Source organism: Eschrichtius robustus, chromosome 5 (assembly GCF_028021215.1).
Source record: "Eschrichtius robustus isolate mEscRob2 chromosome 5, mEscRob2.pri, whole genome shotgun sequence".
Lineage (NCBI taxonomy): Eukaryota > Metazoa > Chordata > Mammalia > Artiodactyla > Eschrichtiidae > Eschrichtius > Eschrichtius robustus.
The window spans coordinates 58,469,805-58,492,592 of record NC_090828.1 but is presented as its reverse complement, the minus strand read 5'-3'; the positions used below and the strand labels follow the sequence as shown (position 1 = coordinate 58,492,592).

General features: G+C 33.6%; 1 protein-coding gene across 1 annotated transcript in view; it reads right to left on the bottom strand.

Moving 5' to 3' along the window:
- Positions 1 to 8,264: 8,264 nt before the first annotated feature.
- The window catches only part of ATF2 (activating transcription factor 2), a 78,665-nt gene continuing 64,141 nt past the window's right edge, over positions 8,265 to 22,788 (bottom strand). The window contains exons 13-14 of the mRNA XM_068544883.1: positions 15,326 to 15,431; positions 8,265 to 10,881 (exon numbers count right to left, since the gene is read on the bottom strand). Coding sequence (XP_068400984.1) covers positions 10,655 to 10,881; positions 15,326 to 15,431 — 333 coding nt within the window. The 3' untranslated portion in view covers positions 8,265 to 10,654. The remainder of the gene's footprint in view (positions 10,882 to 15,325; positions 15,432 to 22,788) is intronic.

Below are 22,788 nucleotides of genomic sequence, written 5' to 3'. Positions count from 1 at the left end.
CTTTCTTTCACTGATTTATTTTATTTTTAGTATGTATGTTGTTCTGATCTTTGTTATTTCCTTTCTTCTACTAATGTTGGGCTTCTTTTGTTCTTTTTTTTCTAGTTCCTTGAGGTATAAAGTTAGGTTGTTTGAGATTTTTCTTGTTTCTTGATGTAGGCATTTATTACTGTGATCTTCCTTCTTAGAACTGCTTTTGCTGTATCTCATAAATTTTGGTATGCTGTATTACCATTTTGTCTCAAGGTTTTTGTTGTTGTTGTTTGTTCATTTCCTTTAGATTTCTTCTTTGACCCACTATTTGTTCTGTAGCCTGTTGTTTAATCTCCACATATTTGTGAATTTTGGTAAGTTACATTCTCTAAAAAATTCTCTTTTTATCAAGTTTTAAGTTAGTCCTGTGAAGTTGGTATTCTACAGTGTTTTATGTCTCTGTTGAATTTAATCCCCCTTCCTGTTTATTTGTGCTTTTTTGGTTATAATTTTAAAACTTTATTGAAATATAACATTATATACAGAAAATCATGCTGACCATATCCCTTCTAATTTTTAAATCATTTGTCCCTCAGGAGCTTGTCTTTTCCTCTGTCCCTCTCTTCCTCCCTCCCTTCCTTCCTCAAAACCAAATTTGGGGTGTTAACTGCTCCTCTCTCCTGTCCTTTTTAAATATTAATTTCTACTTGTATTTTCCTTTTTCTAATCTTTCCTTCTATTATCTTTTTTTTTGTTATTGTTTTTATAACTTTTTGAGTTACTTAGCTCATTTTCAGCCTTTCTTCCTTTCCTATTTAAGTTTATGAAATTCCCTCTCTGTACATGTTTTGACACGTCAGGTTTTTATTTTATTTTTTAAGGTTTATTTATTATTTATTTATTTTTAAAAATTTTGGCTGCATCGGATCTTAGTTGCAGCACACTGGATCTTTTGTTGTGGCACACGGGCTTCTCTCTAGTTGTGGCATGCGGGTTTTCTCTAGCTGTGGTGTGCAGGCTCCAGGGCACATGGGCTCTGTAGTTGTGGCACGCAGGTTCCAGAGCACGTGGGCTCTGCAGTTTGTAGCATGCAGGCTCTCTAGTTGAGATGCACGAGCTCAGTAGTTGTGGTGCTTGGGCTTAGTTGCCCCGCGGCATATGGGATCTTAGTTCCCTGACCAGGGATTGAACCTGCGTCCCCTGCATTGTAAGGCGTATTCTTTACCACTGGACCACCTGGGAAGTCCCGTGACATGTCAGGTTTTTAATCTCTTGTCTTTGTCTCACTGTTAAACAACAGTTAAATAATAGAATTCTGGGTTGACTGTCATTTTTCCCTGAGTGATTTTAAAGGTTTTGAACATAGACTCTTTCGGGGGAAATCTTCAAAAAACACTAAGTAGAGAAAATAGTGCAGGGTTAACAATTATCAATATTTCTTTAGCATTGTTTGTTTTTTTTTGCGGGGGGGGGGGATGGAGGGTTCTTAGTCCTTTGTGTAATAGTATCTTTTCTCTGCTTTTGAGATTTTCTCTGTCTTTGAAGTTCTAAAGTATCCACATGTGTTCAGGTAGAGATTTAGTTTTATGTAAACTGTTTCTTGAATCTGAGAATTCATGTTTTTCATTTATTTTAGATAATTTTCAATCATTATTTTTTAATACAATCTCTCCCATTTTAAAAAGTCCTTCCTTCTGGAATTCCTGTTAAACACATGTAGGAGCTTCTTATTCTACTGTCTCTTAAGTTTTCTCTTATATTTCCTTCTTTGTCTCTCCTTCCTACATTCTGTGTAATTTCTTCAGGTCTAATTTGAGTTTACTATTCTCTATGGTTCTAGTCTACAATTAACATATTAATTGACCTTTCCATTTCAATGTGTGTATTTTTCACTTGTAAAAGTTCTGTTGATTATTTTTCAAATCTCCCTGTTCATATTTCATAGTACAGTCATCCCTTGGAGTCCAGTCCACAGTATTGGTTCTAGGGCCCCCCTTGAATACCAAAATCCATGGATGCTCAAGTCCCTTAAATAAAATGCCATAGCATAGCCAGGCCTCTGTATCCACAAATGCAGAACCTGCAAATATGAAGGGCCTACTGTATCTTATTCTTTCCTTAGGGTTTTGATTTCTTCTTTTATTTGTTAATCATTTCAACATACTTATACGTTTTTTCTGACTGTTTTATTAGCTCAAGTTCCTGGTGCTCTAATTATCCTGTTTGTTGTTTGTTAATCCTGGTTTATGATAGTTTTTTTTTTTTTTAAACATACTCATTTTTAGTGGGATAAACTTTTTTCCTGTGACATTTAAGTATGACCTGGATTGTGAGAATGTTCACTTGTAGAGACTCTGCATTTGTGCCCCAAAGCTATCCCATTCATTTTTCAGCTTGGATTCCTAGATCATGTGGATAATGCACATTAAAACATTGCAACCAGGGACTTCTCTGGTGGCACAGTGGTTAAGAATCCTCCTGCCAATGCAAGGGACATGGGTTCGAGCCCTGGTTTGGGAAGATCCCACATGCTGTGGAGCGACTAAGCCCGTGCACCACAACTACTGAGCCTGCGCTCTAGAGCCCACGAGCCACAACTACTGAGCCCACATGCCACAACTAATGAAGCCTGCGCGCCTAGAGCCCATGCTCGGCAACAAGAGAAGCCACCAGCCCCTGCTTGCTGCAACTAGAGAAAGCTTGTGTGCAGTAACGAAGACCCAATGCAGCCAAATATAAAAAGATAAATAAATTATAAAAAAACCCCAACACATTGCAACTGAACTGCACAGGGCAGGAGGGTTCCATTTTTTGTTTCATATATATATGTGTGTGTATATATATGTGTGTGTGTGTGTGTGTATATTTATATTTTTTTATTTATTCATTCATTCATTCATTCATTCATTCAGGCTGCACCAGGTCTTAGTTGTGACACACGGGCTCTTTGTTGTGGCATGTGGCATCTTTTACTTGTGGCATGTGGGATCTTTTTTTTTAGTTGCAGCATGAGGACTTCTTAGTTGCAGCATGCATGCGGGATCTAGTTTCCCCGACCAGGGATCAAACCTGGGCACCCCCTGCATTGGGAGCATGGGGTCTTACCCACTGGACCACCACGGAAGTCCCAGGAGGGTTCCATTTTTCAGGGGAGATTTTTTTTTTTTAACTCAGAACTTAGGCAGAAACAAACAAGCTTCCTTTTGTATTTCTTTGTGGGTATAATCCCACTTTAATGTAGGGGTCTAGCTCCAGAAATCAGAGAGCCCAAGACTTTCCTCCTATCCCCAGATGAGAAATAAAATCCAAGTGCCTATACAGGTTATTGTCACTTATCTCAATCATTGTACTGAAAATGTTCCCACAGGTCATGAAAGACCTTTATATTGCCAAATTAAGTGGCATTTTAAATCTTCACACCCCTTGACGTTTTTGTTGCATGTAAACCACTTCTCTTTTAAATTTTGCTTTTCTTGTTTGTGGTGTACACAACACATTCATTTGGGGTTAGGAGATGGGTGTGCATGTTGCTGCCACTTACTGGTTGTGTGACTTTGGTCAAATAACTTTTGAGTTTGATTTCTTATCTAAAATAGGGATAATACCACCTTCATAGCATTCAGAGGTTCTAATAAGTTAATATCTATAAAAGCACTTAATAAATTATAGACCACTATAGAAATTATCATACTATCTTGGTTCTCTTCTGACCATTATGCCTTTTTTCTTTATTATAATCATTTGGTATGATTCAAGATGTGATTTTCTGCCTGTCTCCCATTACATCTCCTTTCAAATAATTCAGCCTCAGGACTTTAATAACCAACGTCTAAATCTTTCATCAGCTCTTTCTTCTTACTAAAACAATGCTACTACTATCATAGGGTTGTGATGATTATTAAATGAAATAAATGCAGGCAACTTAGTAAATAATACATAGTCAATAGAGGCTATTATTACATTTTTATGTGCTTCCTGGACATTTGCATTTATCTTCAAAATACGGATCATCTTTCCTTCCCAAACTGGCTTCCTTTCCCAGCTTCCTTGTTCTTACAAGTGATAACCACCATTCCCCAGTCTGTCAAGCCTGAAAAATGGAGTCTTCTGACCTTTTTGCTTTTCATCATCTCCCTTACTAGTCTATAAATTCTATAGATATTTCTTGCAAGACATTCCTTCCACCTATTCCTTTTGCTCCTAATTGGCTCTCCTTCCTTAGTGCTGGTTACAACTCATGCTTGGATTAGTGCAATTTGTAGGCTGGTTTCCATGTGGGCCAGCCTTCCTATTGTTGCACATTTTTAAAGCCACTTTCATGTCCCCCTTGTGAAAGTCAATAGTTTCCCGTTTCCTAGTCTAAATCAACTTTTAGGACCCTGTATAATCTAGCCCTATTCTAGCTATGCAATTTTTCTCATTCCTAACCCTCTTCTTCCCGTCTTTCCACTGTCTTATGAACATAATACATTTGTTTATCTAATCTGTTGTCTTTATCTTTGTTTCCTTTCTATCCCAGTCTCATTCATAATTTAAGGTAAAGTTCAAATATGTGGTTCGTCTCCTTTGGTGAACTTATAAAACCTGTTTCAGAAGTTGTAGATTGTGATTATTTCCTGTCACAGGTGTAACAAGTATTTTGTCTTTCCAAATGGATCCTACTTGAGGGTAAGATCCTGGTCTTTTTATTTTTACTGTGGTCCCTACAGTCCAACACCTCAGCACAAAGTAGGTGCTTACTAGGTACTTACTAACCAAATTCTCATCCATGGCCTGTCATTTAGTGGGCCAATACTCCTAAGTACTTTCACCAGCAAGAGACACCTAAATTAATTCTATGTTTGGAATTCTGATAAAAAATTGGGGGAAAACTTTAAGCACGAGATTAAAGTATTTTTAAATTATATATAATTTAAAATTATACATAATTTTATGCACTACTAGTTACAGCAACAAATATCTTTTATGCAAGTTCTTAAATTATAGATAATATTTTCAATAGCTCACTACTTTTGAGGCACTTATAACAGCTTCTACAGATGAACAGGACACATTAATGAAAATGACAGTGGAAGCAAATCTTATTTTCAAAATTGTTATCTAGTGTTACCTTGTCACAAACTCTAGTCCATAGAAAAGAACTGCAATCAGTTTTATTTGAATTGGTCTTCAGTGTCATGAAAAAGATCTGAAGATCTTTGCTTGCAATATGTTAATGTAGGCTATTAACATGATTGTTCATAATTTAGCAGATTGCCTCACAGTGCTGGAAGTCAGTTACCTCAGAAACCATTAGCTGAGCCAAATAAATTAAGATGTAATATTGGAAGTATTTTTCTAAAAATTTAATAACTGGGGAAAGTCAATAATTATCTGTTGAATAATTTTTAAATGCTCAAATTAATTATGCTAGGATAGTTGTATTACCGAACTCATTTTATTTTTCACCGATGTTATTAGACCCTATAACAAAGAATTTTAACAAGCACACCTCCCCAAAATAGAGGAACTTAGCTACATGTTTAATTACACAGAGATAAAAAAAAGTTATTGTTGAGAAAAAAATAAAATTGATTATCCATTTAATACTGTATTGTGCAAAAGGGTTTATTTTTGAGGCTAATGGTATTCACATTTTCTCATTTCCTCAAAAATACATAATGCATTTCTTCCCAGTTATGAGAAACTCATTATAGACAACTCTGTCATCTTAAATTCTGCTAAGTAAATGCCATTAAATATTTTTTGTGTCTGTCAAGTTATAGAAAACAGCATTTCTTCTTAATTTACATGCTTTTAAAAAATTATTAAAGCAAAAATAATTTTAAAAGAGCTCTTTTGAGGGAACACTCTCTCCTGTCTACTTTCATAGAAAGCAAAATCTACTGTAAAACTAAGTGAATAAAGTAAACCTACCTTTATTTGACTTAACTGATAGTTAAAAATGAAATTCATAATCAGAAATACTTTCTCAAATAATTGAGGTAACACATGATAAAACCATGGTTCAAAAAATTCTAGCTCAATGAATTATTTCTTAAATGTAAAATCTAATACAAAATGAGGCAAGGAAGGCACTGTGACCATGACAAGAGTGTACTAATGACATCCTCTTCTCATAAAGCCATTGGAAAAATTTGCATGTGCATTTGAGGAAAAAGATACAACTCACTGGCCCATTGTTGAATAACAGAATCCTTCTAGTTTGAGTACTATGACATATTTGATAATTTTACAATTAACATTTGGTGCTTTGGACTGCTATAGTAGAATGAAACTATGCATAGTTTTTATTGTAGGTTCCAATGTCACATGGCCTTGGTTATTTCAGAACTAATAAATCCTTTAGTTTTAGAAACATTTTCACTGATTGTACTTTTTCTATGGCAATGTATAATTGGCAACTCACCATTTACTTAAATGGTAGGGCTATTTATTTCTCCAGAAAAATCTTTATTCTATATTTTGTGATTTTTTTTTTCCCCACACAGAAGGATCTTAATACTTTGCTTCAATGAAAACCCAAGTCTCAATCTACAGTTACAGATAGCCAGAAAGACCTGCACTTAAAAAAAAAAAAAAGTATGAGAATTACAGAAAAAATTTATTTGTATTTATTGATAGTTTAAAGAAATGATTTTTCATAATTATATCATCAGACATAAAATGGTAATAAAATTTTAATTGCTTCAAAAGTATTATCTTGTGGTCAAGGTAATCTATTTAGAAATGTCAGATTAAAATTTTCTTCTAAATGTCTTTATTTTAGAACTAATTGCTTTGATAACTCTGTGTTCTTCAGGTATTTTGTGTGTGTCTGTCTGTGTGATTGTACATGTGTATATTTTTATAAGATGAAGTCCCAGGAGTTAATAGGATTCTCCCATAATTAGAGTCTCACAAGTAAGTTATTAATGTCAAGCATCAAACTCTATAGTTTCAGAGATGGAGAATTAGCAAAACTACACTTAACGGTAAGTACATGCCACAAACGAGTTTATCTTTCCTGTCCTCTGCAATAAGTCAAAGCAGACGTGGTCTTTCAGTGTATCGTTAGTCAAACTTTGTTACAGAAACACATCAGTTTGTCTTCATGAAATCTTTTATCTAATATCATGTAAGTTAGATTAAGCACATTTGTTGAAATGTATACCTTAAAATAAAAAATAGCCATGTGATTCTTTACATCTTTTCAGTTTGGTTCTATCTGAGAGAGAAGACTGAGACGTCACTCCAGTGCTCTCCAGCACAACTGGTATGTCTGTTTCTTTACTTAGCACTTATCGCTTCTAACATAGTAAGATGTACTTATTTACTGTGATAATTGTGTTTCCCAGCACCGCCCCCCTTTCCCCACTTAGAATGTAAGCTTCACAAAGGCAGGGGTTTTTGTGTTTTGGCTATTGGTATATTCCAAGTGCCTAGAACAAAAACTGACACCTAGTAGTGCTCAAATATTCACTGCATAAAACAACGTGATTGATAGAAGATGAGGCCAGAGATGTGGATGGGGGAACAGATCATCCTGTAGGCCACTGTAATGACTCCAGCTCTGAATGCAATGAGGAGCCACTCTAGAATTCGGAGCAGAGGAGTGCCATAACCTGATACGTGTTTGAAAAGCTTCACTCTAGCTGCTGTGTTGAGGATGGGCTGTAGTAGGCAGGGTGGAAGAAAGGAGATGGATCTGGGTGAGGAACGTTGAGGGCACAGATCAGGGTGACAGCACTGGAAATGGTGAGGAGTGGTTGAATTCTGTATTACTCTGAAGGTAAAGCAAACAGTATTTCCCGATGTGTTGGATGCAGGTTGTGAGAAAAGAGAGGAATCAAGGTTGTTGATTTAAGCAACTGGAAGGGATAGAGTTTTAATCAACTGATTTATGAAACATTATGGGAGCAATGTGTTTGAAGGTAGGGTGAGGGAAGATTAGAGTTCAGTATTGAAGATACTCTGTTTATGTTTTGTCAGGCAGTCACTAAGATAAACCGAAGGCGGGTGCCTCCGTATGTGGCTCTGTGTGTGGCTCAGGCAATCTTCTGGGCTGGAGACATAAATTAAAGGTTCATTTTGTATGAATGAGGCTTAAAGTGAATTCAGAGAAGAGGAAAGAGGCCTGAACACCCTTGCAGCTGAAAGGTCTTTCTTCTTTGAGAAGGAATGAATTTTATCACAGAAATAGAAAGAATATCAGGTTCTTCTCAGGTAATAAACACCCTGAAGGAGAAAAACATCATTATCAGGTGATGTTACCTTATGAAGGATAGGTAAGAACAAGCAAATTATGAACATAATTTAAAGATAGAATTTATTCTCTGATGGTTTACTCATGCAAACTGCACATAAAAGAAAATAGTACAGTTTGTGTAACATTGCAAATATAAGGACTCAAAATGCTAGGTACAGAAGTAGTGTGACATCCTGAAAGTCAAAATGGAATTTGTGTTTATACAACTAATAATGATTTTTATTTGCTGAGTACAGACTGATTGATTGATTTACAATGAAAGTTTTGCTAACCTTGGTAATAAGCTCATTAACTGTTTACATGACTTCTTACATCTATGTAGTTTTATTTTACAGTTGCAAGAATTCCTGTTACCAAAGAACTTTTAACTTGCATAAATGATAAAATTTAAGAAAAATGCACTGAATGACCCAGGAGAGTGAAAAATGGGGGCTTTTCCTAACCCATTCAAACTACAATAAAAAACAGCCTTCTTGCAGAATTCATATTTTGTGCCTTTGAGATCAACTCCTTAGCATAACTATGGCAAAATCATGATTAGAAATTGATTACTGGAAAATTATAAAATCAGTTAAAAATAAAAAAAATTTTAGAAGTAGAATTATCAACCAAAAATGGTATCATTTTTAATAAGCCAAACAATAAAATTCCTATTATCTTCATACTTAAAAGTCCTGAAATGTCATTTGTATAATCTGAATGTTTCCCAGTTTGGAACTTAGGCAGGTGGAATATTTCCTTGAATTACCAAGGATATTCCGTACCGGTTTTTAAAATGTCAGTCTCATTAGGAGATGGCACTGAGACTTTAGCAAACAGTGTAGTATGGATGCAGAACGAACTACACAACTTATTATAAATGCATTACAGATATTTACATAATGGAATCCTGCTCGAATGCCAGAAGTTGCTACTGGGGAGGACTCATAACTATTTTACAAAGTTTTCTTACACACGTCTACTACATTTTTATTTTTTAACAATTTTGTCTATTTTAAAATATTGTACTGTATTTTGAACATAACTGTAGAATAAAAATAGATAATGGCACATTAGAAAACTCAGTATCCCACAGATGACTGGATAATGAGAAAAGTGTACCTACAATCATCTCATCAGAAACAAACTACATCATGGAATGTTAGTTAGTTATCCAAGCCTGCACAGTAACGACATCTTAAATTGCAATCATCTATTGGCCAGCATCACACTGAAGGCATCGTTAAACATTCAAGCAAAGATTGCTGGCATAAACTATTGAAAGACACACACACACACACACACACATACACACACAACACACACACACTCTCTCTCTCTCACTCTCACTCACTCTTGTTTCCCATATTATAATTACATTGTTCTAAAGATAGATACTGATTTTTTTCCCACGAGAAACGTTATCAAAATTCGCTACTAAAAGATGACAGTGCTTTCACAAGAATAAGTACAAGTTAGCTTGCAAGTACAAGACAATGGGGGTAAACAGTCTTAAATTTTCTAAGTAGTAATTTTTAGGCTTTTCTGGCAACCATACCTTACTTGATTATGCATAAACTTCTCAGTTTGAAACCTGAAATCTGCAAAACAAAACAAAACAAAACAAAACCAAAAACTAATTTCAAAAAATTATTAGATACCTGATAACCCTGTATTGTACATTATATAATTTCATATTTTGTTAGTCTCAAAACGTAGGGTTTAAAATACTGAATTTAAGCCGTAAAAAATAGTCATTTTTGAAATGATAAAGGATTCCAAAATTCATGCCTACTTAAAATCTTAAAAAAAAAAGAAAACGCACTGTTACTGATCTTCATTTAGTTTAAGTGTGCATAAAAGCACTGTATGTCTTTTACCATGTTTCACTCACTTAAAAAGTGTTCGATAATGTTCTTCCTTTTGCATAATGTGCAAAATAAAAGGGAAAAAGATTAAAAGCAAATTTCTATATTTCTCTTGCTAGTGCTTTATGACCTTGTTAACACTACAAAGTCAATAGGGACTATGCAGAACTTTGGTATAAATGATATAACAATACTACCATCACAGGTGAGGGTTAAGAGGTGGTCAAAAGAAATGGAAGTGGGAAGAGAGATTCAGTAACACCCCCATTTATTAAAACACCACAAAATTAAAAGTGAAATAAACCACAATGAATTATAATACAATTTACACATTGAGCACAGAAAAATTAATAAATCTAACAATATTTATAAAAAAAGCAAAATCAGTCTTTTTCCAGAGACTAAAAACTGCTGTTGTTCAGTCTGATCATCAACTCCTGCTACACCAACTTTAGAGCCAAATTTAATTTCAAGTAAAAAAAAAAATTTACAACCACAGACTTCGCATAAATGGAAACTGGTCTTTCCTTGATTTCCCTTTGAAGTCACTAATGAGTATCTAAAACTGCTGCACTGAGGTTTTTAATCAACTTCCTGAGGGCTGTGACTGGGAGGAAGGAGCCATGACAATCTGTGAAAGCGCAGGCTCTGTACTCTGGTCCGCCATCTGCGTGAGGACTGAAGTGGCTACAGCTTCTGCCTTGGAAGTTGAACTGACTCCATTGGATGTGCTGACAGAACTATGCTGTATAGCTTCAGTATGTGGACTACTCGGCACTGACAGGTCTTCTGAACTATCATCTTTATCAGCAGCTGAGTGGAAAAAAGGAAACTACTCAGTTTCTTAAAATAGTTGTAAGAATTTATCAGGTTGAGTCAATGCACAGAATAAAAAGTTAGACGGCATTTTACGGAATCAGCTTAGAGAAGTTGGTATGACTGAAATTGAGTAATTGAAAGGTGGCTATAAGTCATGAGGTAGGCAATTTTGCCTGTAACAGGCTTAACAAGGCACAAGCATGCACATGGAAACACCTCAATGCCCAGTGCCACATAAAAGAGAGCTGAAGAATTATTTGCTAAATAGTGTTAAGGAAGAAAATTGGGTAGGAATTTGGGAGATAGGTCTCTTATAGATATAGTCAAATACTTACCCCAGCAACACATTTAACAAAACCAGTCTGTCTGCCTACATGCCATTCTTATTAAAAGATTAAAAAATTTATAACCATATGCATAAACAAAATGAATTCTAACATACAAATTATATCTTCAAATAATTCCCTCTGCAGAACTATTTTTATTCTGGCTGACTTTCCATCTAAGGCAGCAGTGGATGATTATAACACCTGATTCTAATGATGCATACACATGAGAATAAGCAATATTTAGAATCTAAATGCCACCAGCTGTTATAGTTGCATGAATTAATTGAGATTCAAATAAAAATCCATATAAAACTCAAGATACTGTAATTGAAAAGATATTCAGGAAAGGGCATTCTAAATATTTATGAAAATATATCTACCATTTTTTAGGCTTTAACAACAAATCTTCTACAACTTTCTTATTTTAATGGAAGAGAATCCAATAATTTCATTTAGTGAAAAATCTGATAAGTACAACACACAAATAATTATGGAGTATGCAAGTTATGAGACACAATGATAGCATGAACACCTGTGAACCCAGCCCCCAACTTAAAGAGAAAATTGCTATAACACTCGTGCTTCTTGGAGGCTCCTCTCTTCACCAAAGGCAGTCACCATTCTGATATGTATTTCTTTTACCATTCCCTTGTTTTTTCTTTGAAGTTTTACCAAATAGGTATATATCCCTAAACAGTACTGTTTAGCTTTGTTTCTTTCTGAACACTCTAAAATAATTTTTATTTAGTGTTTAGAAGTGATAATAAGCTGGCTTTCTATCAAATCTGACAATACATACTGGCCTGCTTACTGATGGCCAGGTGCTCATTCTGAAAGTCAATTATTAAAAGACTGTGGACCCCATGAAGTAGGACTTACCCCATGATTTGTAATGTAGAAGATAGAGGGGGAGGAATCTGGCAAGTACAACTTTAGTTCAAATAAAATTCTTCATTTTGAGGGTTTTCTGAAATATAGTAGCTCTTAAAGAATTTTAATGTGATGGAATCTCACCCTCTCTATAAATCTGCTTTAAATGCAAAACTACACCACTGGATTAAAAATCTGACCTCAAGATACAGTAAAAAAAAAAAGAAAAAAAAAAGCACAATCAGTAATCCTTTTTAAAATTATATAAAGCAGAAAGGATACTGTTCTGATCAAGCAATATTAAATGTTATAAACTATTTACAATTCAGTTATATAGCCAATACAATTGTTATGCATTCACAGAAAACACTGGCAAATGACAGTTTAACTAGAGAGAACAGTAAAAAGCCCTCTATTTCACCACTATTCAACATGACAACAAAATGTCCTTTCTCTCAATGTTACGTTCTAGGGATATAACAGCTTTCAGAAATAAAGAGGCTGATCTGTGATGAGTGGTATAAGGAAATGTAAATATATTGTGGAGGCGATGACTCAAAATGAAACAGTAAGTTGTAAGGCACAAGCGCTTATCTACCTCCAGGCTTTCAGAATTCGGTAAAACAAATCTTTAGGCTGTACAAAGAAGCAGGTACTCACTTATAAATTATGTAATTATAAATTTTATGTATAAAATACCTTTATAATGTGATACAGCTGCACCTATGTCAAGTTCTAGATGGTAAGGGGAGAAAAATTACTAATATAATCACAAGCTCTAGAAAGATACAAGAGATCTTACTGCACTCACAGAGTCATTTTTGGCCCTACTTAAAAGAAACCAGCTGTTTGACAATTCACTCTCTCTGAAGTTCCACCAATGTTTATACATATTTTCATTAATGAAAATATAAGCTCACAATTTAGGGCCCAATAAGCTTTTCTTCCCACTTATGATTACAGAACCAACTATAATACAATGTTAATTATGCCCAGAGATCTACAGAATATGAATTAATGGCAATAAGATTACTCTTATGTTTTATTCTTCAAGGAACCCAAACATTAAAAATGTTTTCATATTTTCATTCTCATTTTATATACTATTTGACCCTTAAGGTCAACAACTGTCACAATTTTCCCATGACTGAGGGGTTTCCTAGGATGTGGGACTTCCCAGTGTTAAAAAAGAGACCCTATGACTGTGTGACTTTATACTGTCACCTTTACCTGCAAGATTTTGTAATATTCCTTAATTTCTACTAAACCTTAGTTTTCTATATACAATGTTTTGAGTTAACTAGTATTATAGCTCACCACTATTAGCAACTGCTATGTGCTACAATGTGATGAATAGTGTTAGGTATTTGTGAATTTCTCCACATTTTCTCCAAGATTTAAACATTTACTTAAACAATCTTTGTATTTACCTTGACTATTAAAACAACAGAGAAGTCAGATTTTTTCCCAAAGACTTCAAATTTAAAAATAGAAAATTTGAAATTTCTACAAAATCCAATTATCTCCCAAGAGCTGAAGAGAACTAATTTTATGCAAGAACTATACTTACCTCAGTCAATTTGATTATCTAGATAACTGGACAGGATAAAAGATAGGAACTGTTCCCAAACCCAAAAATGTCTTATTCATTTCTTACATTTTCACAACCTCATATACCTTCACTAAAAACTTATTAATCTAGGTTTTCAGTCAATTTGAGGATATAGCATATAAAACCATACATATATACACTTAAAAATATCTTTATTGCTTAAAATAAAAAATTGGCTTGCATTTGCTGAGCATATACTGCCTGGATAACGGGGATAAAACTGTTGGGGTTATCCAATAAATTAACTAAGATTAAAAAATTGAAGATAATTTTGAACTGAATGCAATTTAAGAGTTAATTTTCCTTCTAATTTTATAGAATCACTTGTATATTTCCTTCTGAACTATCAAAATTCAAGAGAACTCTCTTGTTAAGAAAATCATGTATGCATAATGCTGAACTCAATAACTTCTAAAGGAAATTATGTTGTTAAGTCAGATGGGAGCCATAATGGCCTCATCCCTGCAGCAATCATTGTTAATACAAACCCCAAACATATTTCTGTATGGTTCCAATTTACTCCACAATGTGTTTCACAATCCTGTCAAAATGACTAGATACCAAAGGACTGAGATTTATTTGCTCAAAACTGACAAAAATCAATGTTCTAAATATATATGGCAACAGAGAGTTGCTAAATCTACTGAATCTTTTAAATTAAAAAATATTGCCCATTCTGATGAAACTGCTTACAATGACTACAAGTAAAGATGGTGGCCATTAAGTTTTATCGTGAGCACCTGAGGAACTGTTTGCATCCAATACAAAATGTTTCTTTTGAATTACTGACACTGGCAAATTAAAACGAAGTGGATACATATGGTTGAAACAATTTTCACATTTACAAATATCCTGAAATATCACTAAATCATAAAAATGAAAGCTGTGGGTTATATATTATGAATGTTGCCTAATGCATTCCCAGCTCTGTTATTTGTTACAAATTTGTGTACGATGGACAAAATTGGCCATTTATTCAAGAGTAACAGCTGGTTCCAACATTGTGCACCTTATCAAAAAAGGACATTACAAGAAGGAAAAGCACAATTAACTTCTAAAATGCTGAAAACAGAAGAATCTCATTTTGAAGGTAAATATTTAAAAGGAAACTTACAAGCAGATAATTTAAATACTGTTCTATTTTAGCATTTTTATGACTAACTAGAAGACTCAATCTAAAGATTCAGAACAATAAAACTGCACAATGCTGATATCTAAGAAAGAACAATAAGATCACATACGTAACAATAGGATCTGCTACAGATTAAGTGAAGACAAAAAAAATTACTAAACGGAGGCTAGAAAAGAAGTAGTGTTTCACTATGTCAGTCCAAGAAAAGTATTACTCTGAGAATATAAATAAAATATCATTAGTACTTACACTATAAATTATTAACCAACCCATTTTATTTATAGTAATCTCTAGAAAAAAGCTAGAAGTAGGAAAATTAAAAAACTCTATATTCTAAGAAGTATATCCCCCATTCCATAATAAACTTGCAGAACTTCTGATATTTAACATTACATATCAGAACTGCAGTCTCCACTTTTTTAATGGTAGCTTGGTTCACTCTGGCAGTATTTCACTGATGTAGCCTAAGGCTATAGGTAATGGAACATTACTCACTATGATAGCCAGATTTCTTCTGCATGGCGGTTACAGGGCAATCTTTATGAGCCAGAAGAAGCTGTTTCAGCTGTGCCACTTCATTTCTCAGCAGGGTGACTTCACTCTGGGGAAGAAACAACTTATGTACCTTACCAGCATCAGACTAAACATTTTTTACTGTTTAAAACAAGTGAAGATTAAGATATGAAAATCTTTAAAAGAACACCAAGGAATAAACAAAATATGCTGCTTAAATATGTTTAATCATTACACATTAGCTTTTATATTTTAGTATTTATGTAGAACCTGCAACTTACATAAAAATTTAAATAACACCACAACTGGATAGCATATTTCAAAGTTATTTTTTACATTATCATTTGCCTTGTGACTGCTTATATACTACAGGTTACCTATCAAAGGTATTTTTTACATGTTACATGCTCTTTTTGATTATTTGAACAATTAGAAGTATCAGGGGAGTCAGGATAAAATTTCACTGACTCTATTCACTTGGAAGTAAAAAAATTTGTCCTGGAAACTAAATTAAGCAGTTTTCTAGAAACTAGGAAAAGCTCCATAGGGGAAAACACAAATAACCAAAGAATCATGGATACCTAAAATGCATCGCAAGGCATTGTGTTGGACACGGAACCAGTGAAAGCAGATGTAATGTCGAAATGGCTTAATTGCCTTTGACCTAGGCCATTTGTACACATCTAAATTTAAATCTGATAAATCAATGGTGATCTGTCCCACTCCTTATTACAGAATGAGCAGTTCAGTCTTTGTTTTGGATGCATTAATCTGATAGATTCTATATAAAAGTTCCAAATTGAGAGAGTCCAATTAATTCCTTTAGGTCACCCCCAAATATTAACACATAAATTAGTGATAATTACCAATACTCAAGAGTTAGAAATAATATGAATTTAATAAATTGGTAACATTAAAAAATCTTAACTTACAAACACCTCTACTTATTTGGACTTACATTAACCATTCACATTTTATCCATGAACCCAAAACTTAAATGAAGAAATACAGCAAAAAGGTATACATAAAAACTCAAGCACTTCTTTTTCCATCCCTCAGTCTCTTAACCAGAAAGCTGAAGGTAAAATACTTTTGTAGATTAGACTCATTATGCCTCCTTAAGTGATCAATGACAGAAACATACAAATCAAAAGAATAAAAGTTAAGCAATCCAAAGGCAAGTCTGTCCGGTCAAATAGTTCCTCACACCCCAATAACAATAAACTGTAACACTGTATTAAAGCACAGAACAAATGCTTGTTCTTGATGCTTACAAGAACTCTGAACCATTCATAAAAAGGTTAAATTATGTTTAGAATATTGTATTTGAGACAAAAATGGGTGTATAGTGATTAAAGTACAAAAAGAAAAGGTTAAAAGTTTGCTTTAAAAAACAAGCTGTTATTTAGAAAACTAATTTCTATGGAATACTGAAGTCATTAGTGTCAATACCACTAATTATAGCTCTTTATTAATGACACTATTTATGGGAACCCATATTATGAATAATCCAACATGTATTATCTAAAAAAAAGTTTCTTTCTCTCTCTGCTGTGTCAGCTTGATTTTGAGACTCACGTCTACACGTTTCTCTCATTAATTTTTATAATATGAAATAGGGCTGGATGTGTATTTTTAGTCAAGAATACACAATCTTTTATAATCAGGTACCTGTGACCACCCTTCTCATTAGTTTGAACCTATTAAATAATATTTAATCATTTTGACCTCTAAAAATAGAAATTTCATATGGCTAACTAAATATATACTGTTGCTTCCATCTAGAAAACCTTTTCTTTTTGCCTTGCTAATTATTTCACTCATCTTTAAGCATCAACTCAGTACGATATAAATATGCATAGGAAAAGTTAGGTGTCAATTTCTGTGCTCCCACAGCCATATATACATGTATGTATGTATGTGTGTTTGTATGTGTGTATTTACATAGTACTTATCACACTGGATTGTAATTTTTAGTTTACTTATTTGGCACCTCTGCCAGATTGAGGTTTCTCAAGGGCAGGGATTATCTTGCTTTTTGTATCCCCAGAGCATAGCCCACAGCCTGGCATAGACTGAGTACACAGAATTACCATGGTCTTCTCTAAAATCTATTTCCAGGGGGTAAAAAACACCAAAGAAGGTGAAATGAAATAGCTTAAATAATATAAAACTGGTCAGGGGTCCTAATTTCATTATTTATTCCCAACAACCTCACCAACATAGTCACACTGTTAGTTTTCTCAGTCAGAAAATGAAAACTGGCATGTTTAACAGCATCACCTCAATTACAGAATTTTAAAAATCACAAATGCCTTCTCAACTAAATACTCTATATGGACATTCATCATAAACCATATTATGAAACAAAATGCTGTATTAGATAAAATTCCTGAGCAGTTACAAGTTGATAATCTGATACAAAATAGTTGATTTAAATAATTCTGGGGATTAACCAATAAAACAACATTCCTATGCACTCCAAATTAAATATATACATTCAAAATCTCTCTTTAAATGACAGGTTTGAAACTGATGGATGGAATATCAGTTTCTATATTCAAACTTAACAGTTGGTGGTATTTTGGTTGTTCATCTAATTAGACGACCTGGTCCATTGACAAGTGAAGAAACTAAAGATGCCACTAGCTAACAATGGGTAATGAACATTAAGGACTTCAGAGGTAAGGTATTTGATTCCTGTTACAACAACTTACTAATATTTGTGTTAACTGAATTTAATTGGAGTCACACTTAACAGAGCAAACAACTTGGGGAAAGAAAAAAACTGGAAGAGAGGAGGAAATTAAAAATAAAACCGTTTGAACATTGTAATTTATATATACCTAAGTGATAACAGTACACAAGTATGCTATTCTTCATCCAAAATTCAAATAACCCGATTTTCCCCCTACACCTTTTAAATGACAGAAATTGTAAGAAAAAAACCCCCAACAAACTCAAGCTATGCTCAATACAGATTTAGTCTAATTTTTTACATCATCCTGATCTAAAATGTTTTACAATGGTAAGAGATTCTCCTAATGGTAATCCTGAAGCTCAAGTGATTTTCGATTGAAAGGTTAAATTAAATCAATAGTTTGTATTATTATTGTATCCTAATATTCAATTTCTTTAAAAACTGGTATCAAGCACTAGACTGAAAGCAGCAAATGGGACATGGTTGCTAGCAAAGAACTGGGACTGTGAGAAATACTGCAAAGCACACAGGTGGAGTGCTGATTAGGAATAAGAGAAGGCCAAACCTTGAAGGAAGTGGATTTAGTTGAGCTGTAGAGCCCTAAGTGTGAGCATAAGCTTGTGGTCAAGATCAGGTCAAGCAGAGGCTGAAAATAGGAGGCTCATTATGGTATATAACATTTACATCAGGCAGAATTATAAGAGTTTGCCAAAGCCCGGTCAGCGTTTTTAAAATCATTTGATAAATGTAGCAAAATTCAACAAATTAATCCAAACATTCAAGAATTATAGTCTCATACCCATATGTATAAAGGAAAGGACTTAAACATAAAGATAGACAATATTTAGATAAGGTAGTTGCATAAATCATGACTTTAATTCTGAAATGTTTTGACAAAGAAAGATCAGAAGACAGGTAGAATCAGAGACAAAAGCCTACATACATATAATGAGAAGAGCCCTGAAGATCCTATGGAGAGACCTCAGAATGAAAAAAAAAAAAAGAAAGCCGTAACAGACCACATCTATCTATCTATCTATCTATCTATCTACCTATCTATATATTTGTATTTATATAAATATATAAAACCAGTTTGCTTAAGCCAAAGTGAATCTGGAGGGGATACATGTTAAGCCATAAACAGATTTAATATTAAATGAAAAAAGAAATATTTATACCTCTACTATCTGTGGATTATTTTAGATTGGATTATAATTGGATTTAGCCTCCAAAGCCTTTCTGGTTAGTTTGTTATTTAGTATATTTGCAGAATATGTTAACTGTCTTCCTGGATCATTCTGAGGATGAAGTGAAATAAGAGACATGGAAACATTTGGAAAACATTGAAGTCCCATTCAAATGTGAGCAATTACTGATATTTTTGTCAAAGTAAAGTGTATTTGGTAAGATAAAGTAGATGCTGAAGAAAATTATTATTATGGTCTAAAAGAAAATGTAATTATTTTGGCACTGTCTATACCATTGCTCTACTCTATTTGTATCTATTCAAAGGTTACTTACATACTGATGAACAAATAATAGATTTTTTTTAAGTCTGTCTGAAGCAGATCAGCCTGATGAAATAATGACAGGATAGCCAATTGATTAATCAGTCAAAATTTTTCACTGATATCTGGCCACAGATTGATGACCAGGTACTCCATAAATTCATGATCTTTGACTTCCTAGTTCAGCTACTACCCCCCAAATTAAATAAATAATATTGGATAGTTTCTTCTTTGGGGAATTTCTCATTGCTAAAGATAAGCCAGTCTTCACAAAAATCAATGATTAAGCATCTTAACTTCCCACCACAAGTTTTAAGGGCTGTCATGGATGCAAAACCTTATACCTGAAAACAAAATAGTTCTTTAATTTTTATCTTCAACAATAGAAAAAAAGGTGACAGAGTTCATAATATTTTGCAAATATTCTGCAAAATGAATGGGAATGACTCTTTTCCTATTCTCATACTTTAATTACTTGTTTCACATCTGTCTTCTCTGCCAGACCACAAATTCTGCAAGTGTTAAGGACAATGTCTTTTTTCACTGTTCTACCCTGTGCCTAATAACATGCCCTGCACACAATAGATGCTTAACGACAGAATGAATAAAAAGTAGCATTTGCACAGTGTAGTTACAACATACTTTTCTATTACCTCTCTCATTTGATCTTCAAAATAGTACTTATTCTATGAGTTTGACAGATGGGGAAGTAAAGGCTTGGGAAGATTTTAGTAAAGGCTAGTAAAAAGAAGTACTCAGAATAAAATGCATGAGGTAGAGGTGGCATCACTATTACCCTTTCCCCCTCTAGAATATAGTGAAAAACTCAGGGGGGAAAAGGAAAACAGTTCTATTTTTTTTCAGGAATTAAACAGATGTTGTATACCATCTCCCAACTGCTGCCATTCCTTTCTATTTCGGGTGATAAATACTAAAGTAAAATATCGTTTAGGTACCAGGAATAAAAGATTTGATCCCATTCCCCTTAAGTCAATGGACCAATAAGCAAAACCTTTTCCATATTATTAACTTATGAGTGAAAACTCCTCACATATCCTGCTATCAAAGAATGCTTCCATTAATTTACTGAGCTTCCACTCCACACACATTTTGCAATACCTAAGTTTTAAAAGCAAAATCCACAACAAACTCTCCAAGTTTTGTCCACAGATGGTTAAGGAGCTCCTATTAGTAAAGAGAAGAGTCAGCCTTTTGTTCATAAAGGAAACGCTGAAATTCTAAACTGAAAACTAACCCCCAAGATGAGTATAGCTGAAAGACAAAGACATAACGAGGTTAAAACCATTTCAAGTAAAAGACAAAATCATATATTACCTTTAAAAATATAATAGTTTATAACCAACAGTATCCAATTCTTGGTCTAGATGACCACAAATGTATCTAATACAATTTGATAAAATTGCTCTTTTAAAGCAATGACTCTAGAAAGCTAAAATATAATTAAATTCAGTGAGTGGGGCAATAAGGTTGAATAATTAGTATTTTCTTTGAAACCTAATATATATTTGGTAAAAATATGAAGAGTCACACCTCAGCACTCATTAAACCTTTTATTATATATAATATATAAGCAACCATGGGTCATTACTGCCCACTACACTGATCAGCTAAGCCTGTATGTCACGTGAAGGATTATTAAGGAAATGTAGAATTGATGAATGTTTTCACATAAAGTAGAGTTTAATTATTTCTTTGACATTCAATTTTCTTTACAAGTCATTCTGTTCTTCACAGTTAACGGTTTTGCTGTTGGCAGACCAAATGAAATTTTTCTCCAGAATCTATTATAAGCACATTAACTCTTCATACTCTGAAAACTAGAATGTGTCACTTACTTTTTAAGAACTGTTTTTATTTTATATGACAAATAACTAAAAAACAACCAAAAAAATCATATATCCACTTGAAACAATAAAGTCATAATTGAAGTACCCTTTCTTCCCAAACCATCCATGCTTTCCAACCGCCTCTTCATCACTGTTACAAGCTGGTACATGTCATTCTTAAAATTTTACTTCTATTTAAAGAATCATTTCTATACTGACTTCCATACCTACACATTTATCCATCTAACTATAAACCTTTCATTAATGAGAAAGAATTATGTTACACATTTTAGTATGCAACTTTAATTTATTGAGGTGAAATTTCCATAATATAGAATTAACCATTTTAAAGTGAACAGTTCAGTAGCATTTAGTACATCTGCAATGTTGGGTTACCACCACCCTCCATCTGTCCATTCAAAGTAAAACCCCTTATCCATTAACCAGTTTCTCCCTTTATCCTCCTCCCCCCAGTCCCTGGAAACTACGTTTGCATTTTGTGTCTATGGATTCATTGGTTCTAGATATTTCATATAAATGGAGTCATATAATTCGTGACTGTGTGTGGCTTCTTTCACTTAAGCATAATGTTTTGAGGTTCATCCACATTGTAGCATGTACTTTCACTCCTTTTTATGGCTGAAAAATATTCCATTGGATGTATATGCCACAATTTATCTATTGATGGACACTGGGCTGTTTCCAGCAACTTTCTTTTTGCCCATAATAATATATTACAGACATTTTTCCAGGTTAACACATGCAGAAGGACCTTATTTTCTTTCTTTTTTGCAAAAGTATTTAAAAAAAAATCCCTGATAACACATCATTTCACCTATCTTCATATTTTGGTATGCATCTCTAAAATTAGAACACTTTCTTATCTAACCATGATGCCACCATCACTCAATTATTAATGATTAAAAATACTGATTTTTATGCTTAGTGACATAAATTATAGAAAGACAAATACTGTACGATATCACCTCTATCTGGAATCTAAAAAACAAAACTAGTAAATATAACAAAAAAGAAACAGATATTGAGAAAAACAGAACTTACCAGTGGGGGGAGAGAAGACGGGAGGGGCGAGATAGGGGCAGGGGATTGAGAGGTAAAAACTACTATATATAAAATAAATAAGCTACAAGGATATATTGTACAGCACAAGGAATATAGCCAATATTTTATATAAGTGTAAATGGAGTATAACCTTTAACAATTGTGAATCACGATGTGTACATCAAAACTTATATAAGTGTATATTATACATCAACTATACCTCAATTTAAAAAATATACTGACTTTACTGGTTCTGTTTGTAATTTGAGGTATTAACTAAAGTTATGTTCAGCTGTAGAGTTTAACTTAGTGATTTCTTGAATTTGA